General features: G+C 42.7%; 1 protein-coding gene across 2 annotated transcripts in view; it reads left to right on the plus strand.

Moving 5' to 3' along the window:
* Nucleotides 1-20,531, plus strand: part of TDP2 (tyrosyl-DNA phosphodiesterase 2) — a 156,382-nt gene extending 135,851 nt beyond the window's left edge. For both annotated transcript variants that reach the window (XM_069218725.1, XM_069218734.1), the window contains 2 exons: nt 2,764-2,934; nt 20,027-20,531. In XM_069218725.1, coding sequence (XP_069074826.1) covers nt 2,764-2,934; nt 20,027-20,308 — 453 coding nt within the window. In that variant the 3' untranslated portion in view covers nt 20,309-20,531. The remainder of the gene's footprint in view (nt 1-2,763; nt 2,935-20,026) is intronic.
* The last annotated feature ends 399 nt before the right edge of the window (nt 20,532-20,930 follow it).

The following is a 20,930-nucleotide window of genomic DNA, read 5'->3' on the forward strand; positions in this document are numbered from 1 at the left end:
GCTAAAGGTCACAGTTAAAGACAATCAAGCTGCAATCCAACCCAGTACCCATCTTTTGAAATGAAAAGAAACTGCAGCTTTTGTGTAGAAGAATATTAAGAGGCCACCAACCCCCCAAGAGACTTTAGGTAACTTTTTGGGTCTTCCTTGAATAGTAAAATTTCTTCAGTGTGCTTCACTGTTGACACAGCATCGTAGTGCTGTGAGTGTGCTGGGCATCAGAAATGCCTGCACTTGAGGAGACTGCCATGGCTTAGAACCAGTTCTCAGGTCTGCTGTGAGGAGCCACAGGATTTTCTTAGCTTCCTCTCAAGATGATCGTGCCTTCTTCACGTTATTGAACTGAAGGGAAGTGGTGAAGGCCAAGCACCAACAGTAAGCCATCTGTTTTTATACAAAAGAGGCACATTACTGATTTCTTATCTTACCTCTTTGCCAGCGTGGATCGAGTGATAACATAAAAGATCAGTATGTTTCATGTAAAAGGGTAAGGTCAGGACACTTTCTCGCCACTTCTAGAATTTCCTCCTTCAATGTTGTGGAAATTAGCCTTAATTCGTGTGTCTGGGACCCACGCTTCATTTCTTAGAAATCTGACAAAACTGGGTGCATACAGCTAGAATAGACTGATGGCATTTCAGAATTATGGAAGAGTTTGTCAAATAAGGGAGGACATATTCCTCCACTTTACTTAGTTCCACAGAGACTGGATCCCTCTTAAATATAGCTGTTATTCATTGAACAGTTTTTGGAGCCCTCACAATTTGACATTGTCCATTCCTAATGCTACTCATGTTCTGGAAAGTACCCACATTTTGCCTTGCTTGTGGGGCAGTTAATCTGATTTCGTTTCTACACCCTCAATACAGCATCTATTCAAACAGCAATGTTGACCTCAGCCACACAGATGTATATACCATGTTCCTTTGCTGAAAGCACCAAATTATCCAGTAAGTCAGTTAAAACTGCTTTTAGAATTTAGTGATTGGTCGTCTACCAGTCTGAACAATTACTTTCTCTTGGGATTTCTCTGGTTAGGCCTTCTGTGCAGGTGGAGGGGCTTGCAGTTGATCCTTAATGTTTACATTGGACTGTGCGTTTGGCTTCAGAGGAGACATTATGCCAGGCTACAATTTCACTGCTCACCAGTAGGATGCTCATCCCGCTAGCAGAGCAGAAGGCCACTTCTGGCTCCCGGGTCCAAAGCTGTGCTTCTTTTAAGTGAGTACCATCTTCCCAGACACTGCTTTGCCCATGAAGATAACGTATGATGACTGTTTCAGTAGGATGGTGAATTCAGTGGTGCTCTCCAGAGATTTGCTGTCCTGCAAGTATGACAGTGGACGGTTTCAAGGGTGCTCACTTCTCATATGAGCACACATACCCCACAATGCTTCCTTAGTATTGAGCTATACTCCTGGATCTCCATAGTGGTGCCAACCTACGAGAGCACCCAAGAATGGGTTATGTACTACACAGTAAGATGTCAACAAAATGCTTTGTTCAGCTTTTAACATCTTCCCTCCCTGGTATGGGCAAAATTGTGTCAATGAATGGACTATTTCGAAAAAAGGGAGGTGAATTTGGTTATTTCCTCTTTTAACATGTGTGTTTTTATTTCCCCAGGTTACTTTTCCCTGTAATAATCTTTTTCCTAATCAGCTACCATTCGATTTTTTTTCTGTACCCCTCTGCTAATATGCCCACAAACAGGTGTGCGGGAAAAATGTAAGACATTTAACTCGACTCTTCTCTGTGTCTTCTAGCTCCTTTGTGATTTGGACCATGTACTGACCACAGCTCCGCACATACGCTGTATAGTGCTATATCTGGTCCTCTAGTATTTATTTAATGGCCCTTATTAAATAATATCTTTCATTCTTGACACTTACAGTGAGATATCTTTTCTACAACTATTCAACAACACCAAAAGTAAGCGAGTAGACTTATGTGAAAGACCAAAACCTAGAATGTTCCTAGATAATTATGATGCTTAAGCAAGGATGTTTCCTTTGTTATTATAACATATTCACACAATGTTGTCTTTTGAATTGTTTTTTACTCAAAAGAACTGGTCTAATTATTTCAGTCAGAACAAGCATTCTCCATTGATATGTTTGAGTGTGCAGCATGCTAATATGATATTAATAATTTCTGTTGTGCAAGTAGCCCCTTTTCTGGCCTGTATGGTTTTTTTATTTTCATCTTCTACTTCTTTATTTCTTCTGGAAAGTATTACTCTGATTATTATTATTTTTATAGTCACCTTTTTAATCTAGTCCTGATTAAGTCTCTATGAATTTTTCATGAGAGCCAAACGATATGGGGGCTTGCATATGAATGAATGGACTATTGATAGAGATATTGCAAACCAAAATTAGGCTGTATTTTTCCACTGAACTCCTTCGGTGCTATGTTAAATAATAATTTGTTTGTAAGTAGTGCAGTGCTCTTGTTCCTGTGCTCACGCTATAAACTATGATTTTTCATAAAGTTTGTTTAAAATATTACACATTTGTGGGGTACACACTAGTGCCAGCACACATTGACTTAATGAAGAGTGATGGTATCGAACTAAACAAGCTCTCTGTTGCTTATTTTGTATAAATATACGAAGTGGCAATATTTGCCATGCAAACGATTGGGCCTTAACTATTAAGTCAGAAACACAAAATCAACTAGTTTACATCCCACAAACAACCTGAAGATGCCTCTGATGCAGATCACTCGTAACTAAATACGTATACTTTTTTTTTCTTGCAGACAAGTGTATCTGGTAACAACTTATGCCTTATGACGTCTCATCTGGAGAGCACAAAGGAACATGCTAGTGAACGCTTAAACCAACTGCAAATTGTGTTAAAGAAAATAAGTGAAGTACCGGAGTCTTCAACAGTCATTTTTGCCGGGGATACCAATCTGAGAGATCAAGAGGTAAATGATACCACTGTATTTGTTTATGGGTCCCACATACTTTGCGCTTACTCTGTGTAAACATGCACTCAGGCAGTCACCTCCATAAAGATCAGGATGCAACTTAATTTCAGAGGTCTGAAATTCAGCCAACTGGGCGAAGATTGGCGATTTTAGTAAATATGGTGTTAAATCCATAGGCTCCTCTTTGTCATTAACTCATGCAAATCTGAAAGGTTCAGAAAATTATATAATGAGATTTGCCATTGTCGTTATACTGATCTCATGGCTTTCCCAATAAATTAATTGGATACTGCCTTCACAAAAAAACGGTAGTCTGACAGCTGTCATCTTGGGACATGTCTTGCAAAAATACAAACATACTATTACCATTTGGTCAGAAAGGACCAAACTTACAACAAAAATAGGAAATTATGAGTTCGATGGCATATGTTGCTGCAGATACACATGTTTGGCACAGTCCGCTGCCTGGTGTAAGTTGTTTTTCTTCGAAGAAGTCTTTTTTGGTCACGGGACCGAAGGACTCCTCCCTCTTCGGCTCCATTGCGCATGGGCGTCGACTCCATCTTAGATTGTTTTTTTTCCGCTGTCGGGTTCGGACGTATTCCTTTTCGCTCCGTGTTTCGGTTCGGAAAGTTAGTCAGAATCTCGGAAGAAAGCGTCGGTATTGTTCCGTTCGGTATCGGGATAGTTAGGTACATCAACACCGATCATCAGAAGACTTTGGGGTAGCTTCGATTCCCCCATCGGGGCCTGGTCGGCCCGACCGCGTGCGACATCGAAGCCGATGGAACGGACCCCGTTCCATTTCTGCCAAAATGTCACAGTAAGTATCCTTATACAGATCAGCACTTGGTCTGTAACTTGTGCTTGTCCCCCGAGCACAAGGAGGATACCTGTGAGGCCTGTCGAGCCTTCCGGTCCAGAAAAACACTCCGGGACCGAAGAGCCAGGCGTCTACAAATGGCGTCCACGCCGACAAAACAACGTTTCGACGACGAAGAGGAAACATTCTCGGTTCCGGACTCAGAATCCGGAGACTCCGACGTCGAACAACAGCAACAAACTGTGAGTAAGACGTCGAAAAGTAAAACCATCGACAAAACGAAAGCCCAGGGGACGCCACTGCCAACAGGCCATGGCTCGACCCATAAAACAGGCGACCCGTCGAAGGCGCCGAAAAAGGGCACGCCCATAGCGAAGACACCCGACTCCGGTCGAGGGACCGCCATGGAGCAACCTCGGAGCCGAGAAAGCGGCTCCGAGAGACAAAAACAAGATACCGGCACCGAAAAACATCGGCACCGAGAATCCATGCCGAAAGGAACAAAAAATCTGTCGGTGCCGAAACCGAAAAAAGATTCTCTCTCGGCGCCGAAAAATACCACACCTTCATCCTACTCAGAGGAACAAGGAATAAGTGGCCAGATGCACAGATTTGGACAAGAGCTCCAAAGTGTAGAATCAGACTACACACAAAAGAGACTGTACATCCAGCAAGACACAGGGAAGATATCAACCCTTCCCCCAATAATGAGGAAAAGAAGGATCAGTCTCCTCAAGGATGACGCACAACCACAAGCCAAAGTGGTTAAAAAAGTCACGCCTCCGCCCTCTCCACTACAACAGGCATCGCCGGCACAAACACCGCCACAAATGCACTCACCAGCGCAAACTACCATAAGTCAAGATAATCAGGATCAAGACGCTTGGGACCTATACGACACCCCAGTGCCGGACAATGATCCAGATTCATACCCTACAAAGCCGTCACCGCCAGAGGACAGTACCTCATACTCACAACTGGTGGCTAGGGCTGCAGAATTCCACAATGTCCAACTGCATTCCGATCCTATAGAGGATGATTTTTTATTTAACACCCTCTCAGCTACACATAGCCAATATCAATGTCTCCCAATGCTACCGGGGATGTTACGGCACGCAAAACAAATTTTTGAAGAGCCCGTAAAATCAAGAGCCATCACCCCAAGGGTGGATAAAAAATACAAACCACCACCCACAGATCCAGTGTTTATTACTTCGCAGTTACCACCTGACTCCGTAGTAGTAGGGGCAGCTCGCAAAAGAGCAAATTCCCATACATCTGGCGACGCCCCACCTCCGGACAAAGAAAGCAGAAAATTTGATGCAGCAGGAAAAAGAGTAGCATCACAGGCAGCCAACCAGTGGCGCATCGCAAATTCTCAAGCGCTGCTGGCCAGATATGACCGCGCTCACTGGGATGAGATGCAACTTCTCGTAGACCATCTTCCCCAAGAATACCAAAAAAGGGCGCAGCAAATAGTTGAAGAGGGACAAACGATCTCAAACAATCAAATCCGCTCTTCACTGGACGCAGCAGATACTGCAGCGAGAACAGTCAACACTGCTGTCACCATAAGGAGACACGCTTGGCTCCGCACTTCAGGCTTCAAACCTGAAATCCAGCAGGCTGTCCTTAATATGCCCTTCAACGAAAAACAACTTTTTGGCCCTGAAGTGGACACAGCCATTGAAAAACTTAAAAAGGACACAGACACGGCCAAGGCCATGGGCGCACTCTACTCCCCGCAGAGCAGAGGCTCTTTTAGAAAAACTCCATTTAGAGGGGGGTTTCGTGGCCAACCCACAGACACCACCAGCCAACAAACAAGAACCACACCATATCAGGGTTCCTTCCAAAGGGGAGGTTTCAGGGGATATAGAGGGGGTCAATTCCCAAGGAGTAGGGGAAGATTCCAGACTCCAAAAACACCTCCACCTAAACAGTGACTTTCAAGTCACGCAACCCCTTCACTCAACACCAGTGGGGGGAAGACTAAGCCAATTCTACCAATCTTGGCAACAGATTACAACAGACAATTGGGTATTAGCAATAATCCAACATGGCTATTGCATAGAATTCCACAAATTCCCACCAAACATCCCTCCCAAAACACGCAAAATGTCACCACAACATTTAGAACTTTTAGGACTAGAAGTTCAAGCACTACTGCAAAAGGATGCAATAAAGTTAGTACCAGGACAACAAAAAAACACAGGAGTTTACTCCCTGTACTTTCTAATTCCAAAAAAAGGCAAAACATTAAGACCAATATTAAATCTCAGGACACTAAATACCTACATCATATCGGACCATTTTCACATGGTCACACTACAAGACATCATTCCACTGCTCAAACAGCAAGATTACATGACCACATTAGACCTAAAGGATGCGTACTTTCATATACCAATACACCCTTCTCACAGAAAGTACCTACGGTTCGTATTCAAAGGAATACATTACCAATTCAAAGTGTTGCCATTCGGAATAACAACTGCACCAAGAGTGTTCACAAAATGTCTAGCAGTAGTAGCAGCACACATCAGGAGACAACAGATACATGTGTTCCCTTACCTAGACGATTGGCTAATCAAGACCAACACAGTAAAAAAATGCGCAAACGACACCACATGTGTCATACAAACCCTTCACAAACTGGGGTTTTCCATCAACTATACAAAATCACACCTAGAACCGTGTCAGACACAACAATATCTAGGAGCAACCATCAACACATCAAAAGGAATTGCCACTCCAAGTCCACAAAGAGTGCAGGCATTCCACAAGGTAATAAGTGCTATGTTTCCAAACCAAAAGATACAAGCAAAATTTGTGCTAAAACTTCTAGGCATGATGTCATCATGCATAGCCATTGTCCCAAACGCAAGACTACACATGCGACCCTTACAACAGTGTCTAGCATCACAATGGTCACAGGCACAGGGTCAACTTCAAGATCTGGTGTTGGTAGACCGCCAAACATACCTCTCGCTTCTATGGTGGAACAGCAAAAATTTAAACAAAGGGCGGACATTTCAGGACCCAGTGCCTCAATACGTTATAACAACAGATGCTTCCATGACAGGGTGGGGAGCACACCTCAATCACCACAGCATTCAAGGACAATGGGATATACACCAAACAAAATTTCATATCAATTACCTAGAACTGTTAGCAGTATTTCTAGCGTTAAAAGCCTTCCAACCCATAATAACACACAAATACATTCTTGTCAAAACAGACAACATGACAACAATGTATTATTTAAACAAACAAGGAGGAACACACTCAACACAATTGTGCCTCCTAACACAAAAAATTTGGCAGTGGGCGATTCACAACAACATTCGCCTAATAGCACAATTTATTCCAGGAATACAAAACCAACTAGCAGACAACCTTTCGCGAGACCACGAACAAGTCCACGAATGGGAAATTCACCCCCAAGTTCTGAACAAGTACTTTCAAATTTGGGGAACACCCCAGATAGATTTGTTCGCAACAAAAGAAAACTCAAAATGCCAAAACTTCGCATCCAGGTACCCACACCGCGAATCACAAGGCAATGCTCTATGGATGAGTTGGTCAGGGATATTTGCATACGCTTTTCCCCCTCTCCCTCTCCTTCCATATCTAGTAAACAAGTTGAGTCAAAACCAACTCAAACTCATACTGATAGCACCCACATGGGCAAGACAACCTACGAAAGACATAGTAGGATACTTACTACATTTGCAAAAAGCAAATCTCGCTTTTTCATCTATAAAAATACACCTCGCAGCAATATCTGCTTATCTACAAACTACTCATTCATCGTCTCTATTTAGAATACCAGTTATTAAAGCATTCATGGAAGGGCTAAAAAGAATTATACCACCAAGAACACCACCAGTTCCTTCATGGAATCTTAACATCGTCTTAACAAGACTCAAGACACCTTTCGAACCCATGCATTCCTGTGAAATGCAATATCTAACCTGGAAAGTCGCATTTCTCATTGCAATCACATCCCTCAGAAGAGTAAGTGAAATACAGGCATTTACCATACAAGAACCATTTATTCAAATACACAACAATAAAATAGTTCTAAGAACAAATCCAAAATTTCTGCCAAAAGTAATCTCACCATTCCATTTAAATCAAACAGTAGAATTGCCAGTGTTCTTCCCACAACCAAATTCCGTGGCTGAAAGGGCACTACATACATTAGACATCAAAAGAGCACTAATGTACTACATTGACAGAACAAAGCTAATCAGGAAAACAAAACAACTGTTCATAGCTTTTCAAAAACCACACATAGGAAATCCAATCTCTAAACAAGGCATTGCTAGATGGATAGTCAGATGTATTCAAACATGCTATCTTAAAGCCAAAAGAGAATTGCATATTACACCAAAGGCACACTCAACCAGAAAGAAAGGTGCTACAATGGCCTTTCTAGGAAACATTCCTATGAGCGAAATATGTAAGGCTGCAACCTGGTCTACGCCTCATACGTTTACTAAACACTACTGTGTAGACGTACTAAATGCACAACAAGCTACAGTGGGCCAAGCTGTACTAAGAACATTATTCCAAACTACTTCAACTCCTACAGGCTAAACCACCGCTTTTAGGGGAGGTAACTGCTTTATAGTCTGTGCCAAACATGTGTATCTGCAGCAACATATGCCATCGAACTGAAAATGTCACTTACCCAGTGTACATCTGTTCGTGGCATTAGTCGCTGCAGATTCACATGTACCCTCCCACCTCCCCGGGAAGCCTGTAGCCGTTTAGAAGTAGATCATAAATCTTAAACTTCTGTACATTTGTAAATAATTATTATAAACTCTTAACGTACATACATATTCACTCCATTGCATGGGCACTATTTATAGCAAACAACTCCATCCTCACCCTCTGCGGGGAAAACAATCTAAGATGGAGTTGACGCCCATGCGCAATGGAGCCGAAGAGGGAGGAGTCCTTCGGTCCCGTGACCAAAAAAGACTTCTTCGAAGAAAAACAACTTGTAATACTCCGAGCCCAACACCAGGCAGCGGACTGTGCCAAACATGTGAATCTGCAGCGACTAATGCCACGAACAGATGTACACTGGGTAAGTGACATTTTCATTCAGAGGCATGTACTTGTATGGTCCGTAAACTGCAGTGACCCTAGGTTGCAATGATGGAAAGGCCCCAGTTTAATGACGGCTGCCAGAAAAAGAAGAGCCCGAGTGGACACTCCTTTAAAGGAATGTTCAATTACACTTTGCATCATGCTAGCATACAGGAACTACCACAAAGTGCCCAGTCTTACATAGAATTTCCAACAGAATGTGACTCGCTCAGCGGAAGATGTTTCTATGTTGCAAGACGATGTTCTACGATCTTTCCTTTTATGTTTTCATCCAACATATGTCGCATTAAAAGTCTCTCCTTGAATTGTACACATCATTACAGAAAGAACCAAAGTAGTAGTTATTATACATTGTTTTTAATCATAGTCCTGCTTTTGGACCTGATGACATGGATTTGCATCAGAAATATTGAGAATGCACGTCAGGGTTTATTTCACTGTGAGCCCAGGCACCAAGAGGCCCTAGCTTCTTCAGTGTTGATACCCTTTTTTTTGGCTATTTGAGGTAGTTCGCGCTTAGGCATCCATAACCTTTTGTACACAAAAGCTATCCATGCTAAATTTGTGTCCTTTTTTCCACCATCCTGGGGAATCTAAAGGTGCTCAGGGTTTGTGGATCCCACTGGAGGGGACTGAGAAAATAGGCAAAATATAGCAACATTTCGCGTTTTTGGAGAATAGGGAAAAAGTGCTCCAGATCAGTGTCTTTTTTTTTTTTCCTCTAAAAATGGTATCCGTGAACGGTTTACTGTAGTAAAGTCACCATCTTCCCAGCTTTCAGAAACATGAAGAGCTGAATGAAAACAACAAATGTTGTACCACAGTTTTAGCATTTTGTAAGAGGTAGCCTATTTTCCCTATTTTTGTGCTCTCAAACTACTTCCAGTTTGTGGTGGAAACCAGTGGGAAACGCATGGGAGATCCAGAAAATCTATAGATTTCTCAAAAGTAGACAAAATTCAGAATTCAGCAAGGGGTCATCTATATAGATATCTCAAGGTTTCCCCAAGGAAAATAACTGTTGAAAAAATAAATATTGAAAATGAGTAGGAAATAACAGGCGTTTGTGAAAACATTTTCACCTGTAACCTTTTTTCACAATGGCAGTTTGACAAAAGCAATATACCATTATATCTTCTAGATCCTTCTGGTTGCGGGGATAAATAGGGTTGGTAGGTTCTCCAAGAACCCAAGGTACCCAGAGCAAACAACTGAGCTGCACTGTACAATGGTTTTTCATTGAGTACCAACTATAGACCAATTCTTATAGTGAAATAGGTAGAGTGAAAAATGGGTATCATGGAAACTTATGTATTTCTGAAATGGGCACAAGATATAGAGATTAGGATCAATAGTGGTTATTTCTATATCTCTGCATTTTGGTTACCCGTACTAGCGTATGATTTGGAGTTTTTTTTCAAAATGTCATATTTCTTAAACACTGGCTTACATTCGAAAGGCCAAAATTCATTTGGTAATATCAAATGTTCTGCTATTCTATGCTCCCACAAGTCTCCCGATAAAAATGGTACCTCACTTGTGTGGTTAGGCCTATTGCCCTTGACAGAAAATGGGCCAAAACGCAACATGGACACATCTATTGTTTCCACCCAAAACTCACTCTATTTTTTCAATGTGGGTTGGTCTAGATTTTGGACCCTTGCTCAGCTGGCATCTAAGGAAACCTAACAAACCTCTACATTTTTTTAAAACTAGGGATATCCACGGTTGGCAGACTTACTTGCTTGGCTCTCACCACATTCGTTTACCAAGAATCCCTTGCAAACCTCAAACTTTGACAAAAAAAAAACACATTTTCATCCCATTTCTGTGATGGAAAGTTCTGAAATACGCGGGGAGCCACAAACGTCCTTCCACCCAGCATTCCCCCAAGCCTCCCAATAAAAATGGTACCTCACTTGTGTGAATAGACCTAGTGCCCGTGACAGGAAACGACCCAAAACGCAACATGGACACAATGCATTTTTCCATCCAAAATTGACCCTCTTTTTCCGTTGTGGGCAGCACTAGATTTTGAAGCCTAGCTCAGCCAGCACCTAGGGACGGACACCCAGCCTACCTGTACATTTTAAAAAACTAGACACCTAAGGGACTTGCATGAATCCCATAAGGATTTTAGTACCTACAATGCCCTGCAAACCTCAAACTTTGCCTGAAACCATGCATTTTTCTTACATTTGTGTGATATAAACTTCCAGAATTCGTGGGCATCCACAAAATTCCTCCCACCCAGCCTTTGCCCACCTGTGCTAATAAATCCACTGCCCCACTTGTGTGGCTGGGCGTAGTGCCATGGCAGGAACGGATCAAACCAAGAACAATTAGAGCCCTTGCGTGAAGACTCCTATTGACCTCAGTTGGACCCGTTCTTGTCACTAGGCCCAGCCACACAAGTGCGGCAGAGTGTTTTTATCCTCACACCTGAGGCAATGCTGGGTGGTAGGAATTTTGTGGATTCCTGCAGATTCCGGAAGTTTCCATCACAGAAATGTAGGGAAAATGCGTGACTTTAGGCAAAGCTGGAGGTTTGCAAGGCATTGTAGATAAGAAAATGGTGTAGGGTGCATGTGAAGGACATCACCCTGGACCCTAGGTTTGCAGAAAGACTTTGGGCCTGATTACGAGGCTGGCGATCTGAAGACCACCAGTCTTGCTGTGGCTGTCCGACCGCCGCGGCTTTGGCAATCCGATTGCCACCTTACGAGGTTGCTAGGCAGACCTGCCAACCTACAGGCGTCCCCGCCAGGATCTCAGACCCCGACGGGCTGGCGGCAGTGCAGGGTATAATCAGCAGGGCAGTGCTGAACTCAACGCTGCCCTGCTGAATACAACCTTATCCTGCGCGAGCCTTTTCACAGTGGTTCAACAGCCATGAAAAGGCTGGCGGAGAACAAGTGCGGGGGGCCACAGAGGGGCTGCTGCACAACTTTTGGCATGGGCAGTGCAGAGGTCCCCCTTCCCAGCACCCTCAAAATCGAGGGTGCTGGTACCCACTGCATGCAGCAGCATTGCCACTGGCTCTGTTATGAGCCGCCAACAATGCTGCCGCACCTTTCCCACTGGGCTGAGGTTTCCACCGGTAAGCCCAGTGGGAAATTCATAATGGGACCTGCAGGGAGGTCGCCAGTATGGCGGCGATCACCCCGTCAGGAGTTTGGCAGATGAGTGTCACCCCTTAGTCCCCATTTATTTGGGGAGGGGACATGGCCATGCCCTCGTCCATGGTGGGCAATCCCCACCTTTCTTTTTTCATAAAAATTCTTCCGTTTGGGGGTAATAATCCCCATCTGCCCCTCAGTGGGGCAGAAAGACTGTGCCCATTTTATTTGGTGGGAGCATTGCTATGCCCATCCTGGGCAGCCCCCACCCCTACACTAATTAAAAAACAGTCCCAAGTGTCTAGTCTGCTTTATGCAGAAAGACTGCCCATTTTTCTTGGGGGGGGGGAGGTGCATTACAATTCCCATTCTGGGCAGCCCCCACCCCTACATGAATAAATAAAAAGTCCCTGGTGCCTAGTGTGGTTCTCCTCCTCCCCTCCCCCAACTGAGGGGCAGATTGGGGAATATTGCCCTCACCCAGAAAGACAATATGGCCAAAAAATAAATGGGGAGCAAACACCCTTGCCCAAGGGGCCGCTCCCCCCTCGCTGGTGTCTACTGGTGGAATCCCTGCTTAGGGATCGCCCTCCTGCAGCGGTCCCCAAGCATGGATCCACTAGGAACGGGTACCACTGGAAAGGGGAGCTTTTCCCCTTTCCAGTGATACCTCTCCCATCTGCCTCAGTGCTCGGTTTAGATAGCCCCTCAAGCGCCAAGGAAATAAAAGTGAAATGAGCCAGTCAGCTCATTTCACTTTCATTTCAGTGAAATTATGTCAGCGTGCTATGCGTGCTGATCGTCATTTCACAGAAAAGCCAAAAAAAGCATTGGGTGCTGGGGAAGCTCTTCCCCAGCTCCCTGAGCTGTTGCTGGCAGAAGGAAATCCCTCTGGTGTCTGCACCAGAGGGATGTCCTGTGCCTTGTGGCTCCCAGCCATCCCACGCATGGAAGGCGTTATTGTGCTTTGTTATCCTTTGTTGTTTGGGTTGTGCATTATTAAAACATTTAAACTTGTGTTTCTAATTTTAAAAATGAAAATGTGTTATTTTTGTTCAGTTTTTTTATTTAGGTTTCATAAGGGTTGACTAAAGGATGTTGCACTGTTTTAATAATTGTGGTTTATAGGGTGTAGGGATGTGTATTACCTAACCATGTTATTAATTAGTTTTTGAGAGTACAGGGATAGGTATTCCACCCACTTACTTTTAAGTTTTTAGGGCTTAGGGATGTATATTGCACCAGGTTACTTTTTCAGCCGGAAGGATGAGTCTTTCACTGTAGTGCTGAATAACTTTTAAGGTGCCGGTGTGGGCACTGCACCAGGTTACTAATAATTTTTTAGGGCGCAGGGATGGGTCATTGCACCTGTTTACTGATTATTTTTTAGGGCGCAATGATGGTTGTTGCACCATGTTACTGATGACCGTGGTCGGTGTCACACTGATTTGCGAATTCGTTTTTAGGGCGAAGGGATGTGTATTGAGTAGTGTGAAGTAAGAATATTTTTAAGGACAAAGAGATTGGTAGAGATTTGGGGGAGTAAGGAGTTTTTATGGTTCAGGTATTGGTAGAGGTTAGTGGTACCAAGCAGCTGCTTCTATATATCCTTCAATTTAATTGTTACATATTTTAAATAAATTCATTTTTAGTTTGGATATTTCAATACAATTTTGACTATATTTTTTTGATATAGATGCATTAAAAATATATACATACATTTTTTTTAATCTGTCATATTGTTTATGTATTTAAATATATTTATTTTTTAATGTGCATATAATATTTTATACAGTAATGGCATTACTTTATTTTAATTTTATAATGTGTTTCATCCGTACATTTGTGCATTTATGAAGTCTAACATTAATTTTAAGTAAATACATTTTTTTAATGTATTGTTTTCAAGTCTGCATTTGTTTTTTTTTCTTGTGTTGATTATTTTTAATGTTAATTTAAAAGATCTATATTGTCTATATTTCGTGTTTTGATATTCTTAAACTTTAAATACTTTTACATAGCAATATTTTGCTTTTGATATTTTGATTATACTAATTATATGATTCTCATTGTTATGGGTTTCAGTAGTTTGGTTTCTAGATTTCTATATCTCAATATTTTTATATCAACACCCTAACCTGACAGTTTAACTGAAAGCCAAGTGTTTGCCTTTCTTATCACTTGAATAAAACCCCTTTTCCATTGCTCTTGAAGTTAATACAATCCTTATCTGTTCTGCAAGGGTTCATGTCTTTGTCCCCAGACATCCCTAATACTACTTCATTCTGTACATGACCTGCTCCATCATTGTCGACCTTTATTTAATCCTTATCCTATGACACATCACTGCACTGCCCTCTACTATGACCCCTTTGCTACTCTTATATTACAGTAGCTCTGTTTATTTAAAGCTTAAATATGCACACCAGACAACGCCTAAATGGAACACATTCCCATGGAAAGAGACCTTCCTCCAAGTCCCTTCACCAAACCTTACAAAATTGCTATAGTCGGAGACCTCCTTATCTGCATGCTACTCCCCTCTTATTCACCCACTTCATCATCATCGTGCTCACATCTCCCATTAGTAGGACTCCTCCACTGCCAGCTTGCCCACAGTCAACACTGGAGGCAAGCCCTTATCAATCAGGTCGATTATAAAATGCACTACAAATAACCTGTGCTCGGTTGCTTTCCAGTCTTCTCCTTGACTCATGGACCTGCTTCTTTCAGTAAAGCTTCCTAATTTATCCAACTCAAGACTTTTCAGTCGGCTCCGGCTACATTTTCTGTCTACAAAAATTCTGCTCCCAGCTATAGCCCCTTTCCTTGGAACGTCATCCAGTGTGTACTAACTAGTTATCTTCAGTAACACTATTGCTACCTCAGTTGCTTATGGATAACCTAATTTTTATCCTGAGGAATCCTCGCTCCATCAAGCCTGAAACATTGTCAGTGCATCACCGTACAAGACGGCTCTGCTCTTCTCATCCAAATATTATCAACTACCCCAGACCCATAAAGGACCTGAAAATCCTTTTGAAAAAAGAACTTAACCAATCGGACAGTGTACATTTTTCAAGTTCATATTCAGTTTTTTTATTGCACAAATACTATCCACTGCAGTGCATACAATTAAGGCACATAATTAAAACACACAGTTAAAGTCTATAGGTGTTACTTACATCAAATTCCAAAAGTCACAATGGAGCTGGCCTCAAAACAGATGCTCAAAGACCATTATTATGGCATTCTGTGTTATGTTTCAAAATTTATCAAAAAACACACGGATAAAAGGCATGTAGAAATTCAGTCTTGCCTAAACAGTCTTAAATGAGTTAAATTAAAATTGAACTGTACCTTATTAATACAGTAGCAATTTTTTACATTCCATCAAATCACAGACTACTGTGAAATATTGGTGTCTTGTCGTTGCTTCATCTTCCACCAGGATTTATCAGCTTGTTACTTTTTAAGAACACCAGTTTCACTGAAATCAAATTACTCTACTTTCTGCCAGCTTCACAAACTTAACCAAGCCACCCAATAGCTGTATGCCTTCATCACTAAAGGAGCTACTGAATCTGCCTGGCTGCTCCTAATTTATTTTAGCATAGTGCACTTTACTTGCCACCACCACAATAACGTTTTTAGTAGATAGTAATTCTGGCCAACACAAATTGATTGTAATGAATTCTCCTACCACATCTAAAGGTGATAGTAATGGGGTCCTCTAATCACTATTATGCAAAAGAGCCTAATAGTCTACCCTTGCCCACCTCTTTCCACAACTTTGTCTGGACTACGTCTTGCAGTGCTAATACCAATGTCAAGTTATCAGCCTAGATTCACACCCTTATAACCCTGTAACATAACTAAAACCATATTTATAACTTCCTAGTGGTAGTTTTGCCGTGTACCAGTCTGAGAAAAAAAAAACTAACCAACACTAATAAAATCTCCTCCCACTTAGTTATCAAGTGCACTGTGCAACTGGGCATCATGCTTCATGCTTCAAACACTCTGGTATTCACAAGCAGATTCCCTATTGCACTCTCCCCTACTCTGAACCTAGGAGGAATCTCTTTCCTTCCTCTGTCCTCATGACCTGCTTGTGGGGTACCTCTGGAAGGGCAGGTAAAGGACTGAAAGGCAGCATGGTCTATACTTTGAAATGCTGTTGTTGGTCTCCCCAGACGACCTAACTGTATGATCTGAGTTTTCTTAAACATGTCACTATGGGTAGCGCCCACAATAGGCACTCTTAAAAATCAGAAACACTTATTTTTATTTGTCATGGGAACTGTTGCTGGCAGGCTAATGTCTGCTCCTCCTTTTGAACCCTCTTTCTGGGGCACCTCCCTGTCTAGTAATTAAAAATGTCCTTTTTCAATATTTTGTCTTTAATTGGCACTATCAAACGTAGACCCGCTGGCTTGGTAATCCCTCTATATGGCAATGTTTTCTCTTTTAAACATTTCCACTTCCCTCAGCTGATGTAAATGCCTTATACAACTTGCTTCTCCTAGTCTTTGAATCGCTTTGCCAAAGCAAGCTCAGTAATGTTATGCTTTGTACCTTCCATCTTCACTTCTGTTGCCTCATCAACCCATTTTTTTCTCGATTCCCTTCACAATTTTCTTAGTTTTCATCCAGATTTGTTCCTTTTAACTAAAAGCCCCTACAAGTCCTCCTTAATTCCAGCCTACGGCCCTCATTACAACTTCGGAGCCGCAGGCGCCACAAGACCACCAGTTCTGGCAGTCTTGTGACCGCCATATTACAACTACTGAGGATTTCCACCACAATTTGAGCAGAATTCCGTCAGCAGTCGTGCTGGTGGTCAGCGGTGCAGAGGCGGATCCACAGCCGTCACTGCCACGCCAAAAGGACTCCGCCAACCATATTATGAGCAGTAATATGGCATGGCGGTGTCCTGATGGCAGGGTGCTGCCGGCGGTGGAAGCGCCGTGTCCCATTACCTGGCGGACGACCTCCTCACCGAACAAGGTAAGTTGATCGTCCGACAGGGGAGGAGGTGGGAGGGTGAGGGGTGTTGTGTCTTCGTGTGTGAGTGGGTGTATGTCTGCGTGTGTGAATTTAAGTGTGTATGCATGTATGAATGTAAGTGTGTATGCGTGTGTGTATGCGTGTATGAATGTAAGTGTATGCGTGTATGTACGTAAGTGTTGGTGAATGCGTGTATGTAAATGTTGGTGAATGCATGTGTGCGGGATGCGTGTGGGTGTGCATGTATATGTAGATGGTGGGGGAGGGGGTGCTGTCATGGAAGGGGGGGAAGAGGGTTATGTAAATGAAGTGTGGTTGGGGGAGTCGTCTGCTGGTGGTAGGAAAGAATTTCCTGTCACCGGCAGCCTTTCCGCCAGGGTTTTCGTGGCGGTGGTACCGCGGGGGAAACCATGGCAGACAGGTGACTCGTACTACCGCCGGCAGTCTTCAGAGGACTGCCGGCCCGGAGGTGCTGTCCTCCGGCCTGGCAGTCCTACTGCCTTGGTGGTACCAGCGGAGATGTGGCAGTTTGGCAGACGCCAGACCGCCACACTCATAATGTGGCGGTCTTCACCTCTGGCCTATCGGTGGTGAGACCACCAGCACATGGTCATAACGAGGGCCTACATGTCTACACCCACTCAGACTGCATCCCGCTGCACATTCATATGTACTTATTTACCTGTCCTAAGCTGAGCTTTCCTTTCTTGCAGCTCAACCATTCTCGACCTCATTATCTTCCAATGGCTCTTCCCCTTTCTCTCTGCAGTACAGGTAATCCCACTTGTCTATATTGCTGTAAATCACCAAGCTCTCCACTCTGATAAGCGGGTCTATATCCCTGTACCCTCTTCCTCTTCTCCCAGTCTCCTCTACTACCACACTTGCTATCATCACCATCAGCCCTTCCTGTCACCCATGCTTGCCAACTCTGACCTCCCCTTCATCCCTACACTACTCTTCTTTGCTTTTTCTTCATCTCCTGATCACAGTTAAGGAACCTCTTGACCCTCCCACCACATGTTTTTTCCCTTACCCCATCCATCACATTGCCACATATCACACTCATCTCTACTTGCTTCTTATCTCTGATTCCCTCTTCCAAAAGGCAGGTTTCCACCAGTCACCTTCTTGTTGCAATAATTGGGTGGGCTTCATGGGATGCTACCCTGTCTTTGGGCTCGTGCCCACTGACCATCTACTTTCATCTGCTTCCCCATGTTTACTACCCACATTTTCCTACCCTTCACCAGCCTGGTCTTCCTCTGACTAGATGGGCCCACACACCCAGACCCCTATCGCCTGCATAGTTCCATACTGTCCACCATCATTTTCAACCTCTACATTGAGCCTTGTAGGTTTCTACTCACCAACACCAGTATCAATATTCAACAATATGAGGATGATACACAACTTTACTGGAAAGTCTCCTCCTCTCCAGAGGTGCAGTGCTTCAAACACTGCCTGCACCTCATTCAGACCTGGATGCCAGGCATCTACCTGAACCTCTACTCCACCAAGGTAGAATTCCTGTTATTTACCAAGCACAACAAGCAATAAATAGTATAAACTTGGCTCAGTTAAATGAACTTTGACAGCTTCTATTCACAACTTACACCCTAATGCCAAGTCACTTGGATTCACCTTGCACACCAAACTCACGCTCAAAGAATACATTGCCAAGAAAACAAATATGGCTTGTAACCAACTCTCTACTATGAGTAAACTAAGGCTGGTCCTAATCCAAAATAAAAACTTTAGACCTGTTGTCAAAGTTCCCGCACTGTTGCACAAAAATACCATGCCTCATAGCCTTCAGTCTCCATAGTGGACCACAGAAGGACATTTTAGATACCTCAGCACATCTCATCCAGGGCGGAAAAAATATGATTGCATCAAACTCATCCTGCTGGAACGCAACTGCATCTACTTGCTGGCCTGCACCATCTTCAAAACCAGCTGCTTAACTTACAAAGTCATCATGACCTGTCTAGCTGACAAGCTCACCATGACTCAGATGGCTCTCTGCAAACTCACAGCCATAATATAATTTCTTATTCCTAACACCACTACCATGAAATGAAACCACTTATCCTCTGTAAGACTGGAAACAAAGACATGTAAAAAATAAAATCAAGGCAATAGGTATTTTCCATCTATGTACCCAGCATCTGGAGCAACATACGTTGTCTATCAGGACTGCATCAAGCCTGCTCAGTTTCAGCAAAGAGTTGAAGATTAACCCCTTTAAAGAATAGTACATCATGATGCATTATCAGTCTCTAAACCAGTTATCTCTCAATCACTTGTTGACTGTGTTGTTGCCTTTAACCCTGTGCAACTCTCCTCTGCCTTTGGCTAGGTTTATACTATGCAAATTCCTCATACGTAAATACAAGTCTTGTTCTCATAAAGATGGCCCACCACATGCATGAAAAGCTAGAAACTCTTCTCTGGCACTACTATTTCAACCTTCTTTCTATCTAAATTCTCCAATCCAGAACGAGCATCGCCAGATGGACTACCCTGCTCATCCAACCAGGTCTCGCCTCAACACTTACCCTCCCATTGTGCAGGGCTCCCACGTCCTATTGCAACTCCTCTTTTGAATTCTTGATAGCAGCTTATAAATATGACTGCCTTGGATCACAGATGTCTCATTGCAATCCAGGCATTAGCAGGGAAGACTGGAGTGAAAAGTGGGTACATGAGGTAACTAAGTAGCAGGCATTGCAATAAATCATTGCCTGCTATCTATGTTGAATTTTCTTGATGTGATGATGTAGTTTTCAGACCTCGTCCAACTGCCTCTATTGTCATTACTTTTCTTTACCTATGATGTGTATTCTAGTTATATACAAGTGATTTTGAAGGGGTGCGAATTGTCGGTGTGGCCAGAGATTGTAGTCAATAATCAACAATGTATTTCTCACTGAGGAAGATGCAGCAGTTAAATATAGCTTGCAGTGTTTGTATATCTGTATTGACGTTTGTCTATTTTACGTTCCAGGTATCTAAAATAGGAGGCCTTCCAAGTAACATTTTGGATATTTGGGAGTGCTTGGGTAAACCTGAGCACTGTCGTTACACATGGGACACAAAAATGAATAATAATTTAAGAGCGCGATATACCTGCAGACTGCGGTTTGATCGCATATTCTTCCGAGCATCGGAGGATGGAGGTCATTTTATCCCACGTACATTGGACCTACTTGGAGTAGAGAAACTGGACTGTGGGCGATTCCCCAGTGACCACTGGGGTCTGCTGTGTGTATTTGATGTGATTTTGTAATTGAAAAATTAAATGCTCTACTTATTCTGTTTTAAACATAACATTTATCAGAATTCTGCATTTGCATTTTATATTTATGTACATGAATGTCCCCCGCCTTTATTTCCTTGTGAAATTAGCATTTTTGAATAAAGCTCTTGTAATTAAGCATGGGACAAGATGGTGTAATTAACGTATTGTTGTATATTTTAAGGTGAACCAATAAAAATCGAAGTGATTAAAACATTGTGTTCATGTTTACCTTCTAATTTTGTCTTTAAACTGCAGCGCAATGCTGTGCATGTTTGTATAACATAAGCTTCGGTGGATGTTGGTGGTTTTGAAAGCAAAATATGGAAGAAAGAAATGTCCGTGCCGAGGACACAGCAGAAGAACTGGCGTGATTTCAGATTGCACATCAAAGTATATTGAACCACTTCCATTTAAAAAAATGATTTTATCAGTAATAATAATAATCTATTGCAATCATTATTTGCATTAGTTATTACCATATAGTATATGTTTGCCGTAGCAGACCTGCATGTTTTAGTCTAATGTATTAAATTCCTAAATCAAGGTGGCACTAAAAGTGCATACATTTCCAAAATGTATCCTAGTTAAAAACTCCATAGAATCAATCTTA

The sequence above is a fragment of the Pleurodeles waltl genome, chromosome 2_1, assembly GCF_031143425.1.
Source record: "Pleurodeles waltl isolate 20211129_DDA chromosome 2_1, aPleWal1.hap1.20221129, whole genome shotgun sequence".
NCBI classification, from domain to species: Eukaryota; Metazoa; Chordata; class Amphibia; order Caudata; family Salamandridae; genus Pleurodeles; species Pleurodeles waltl.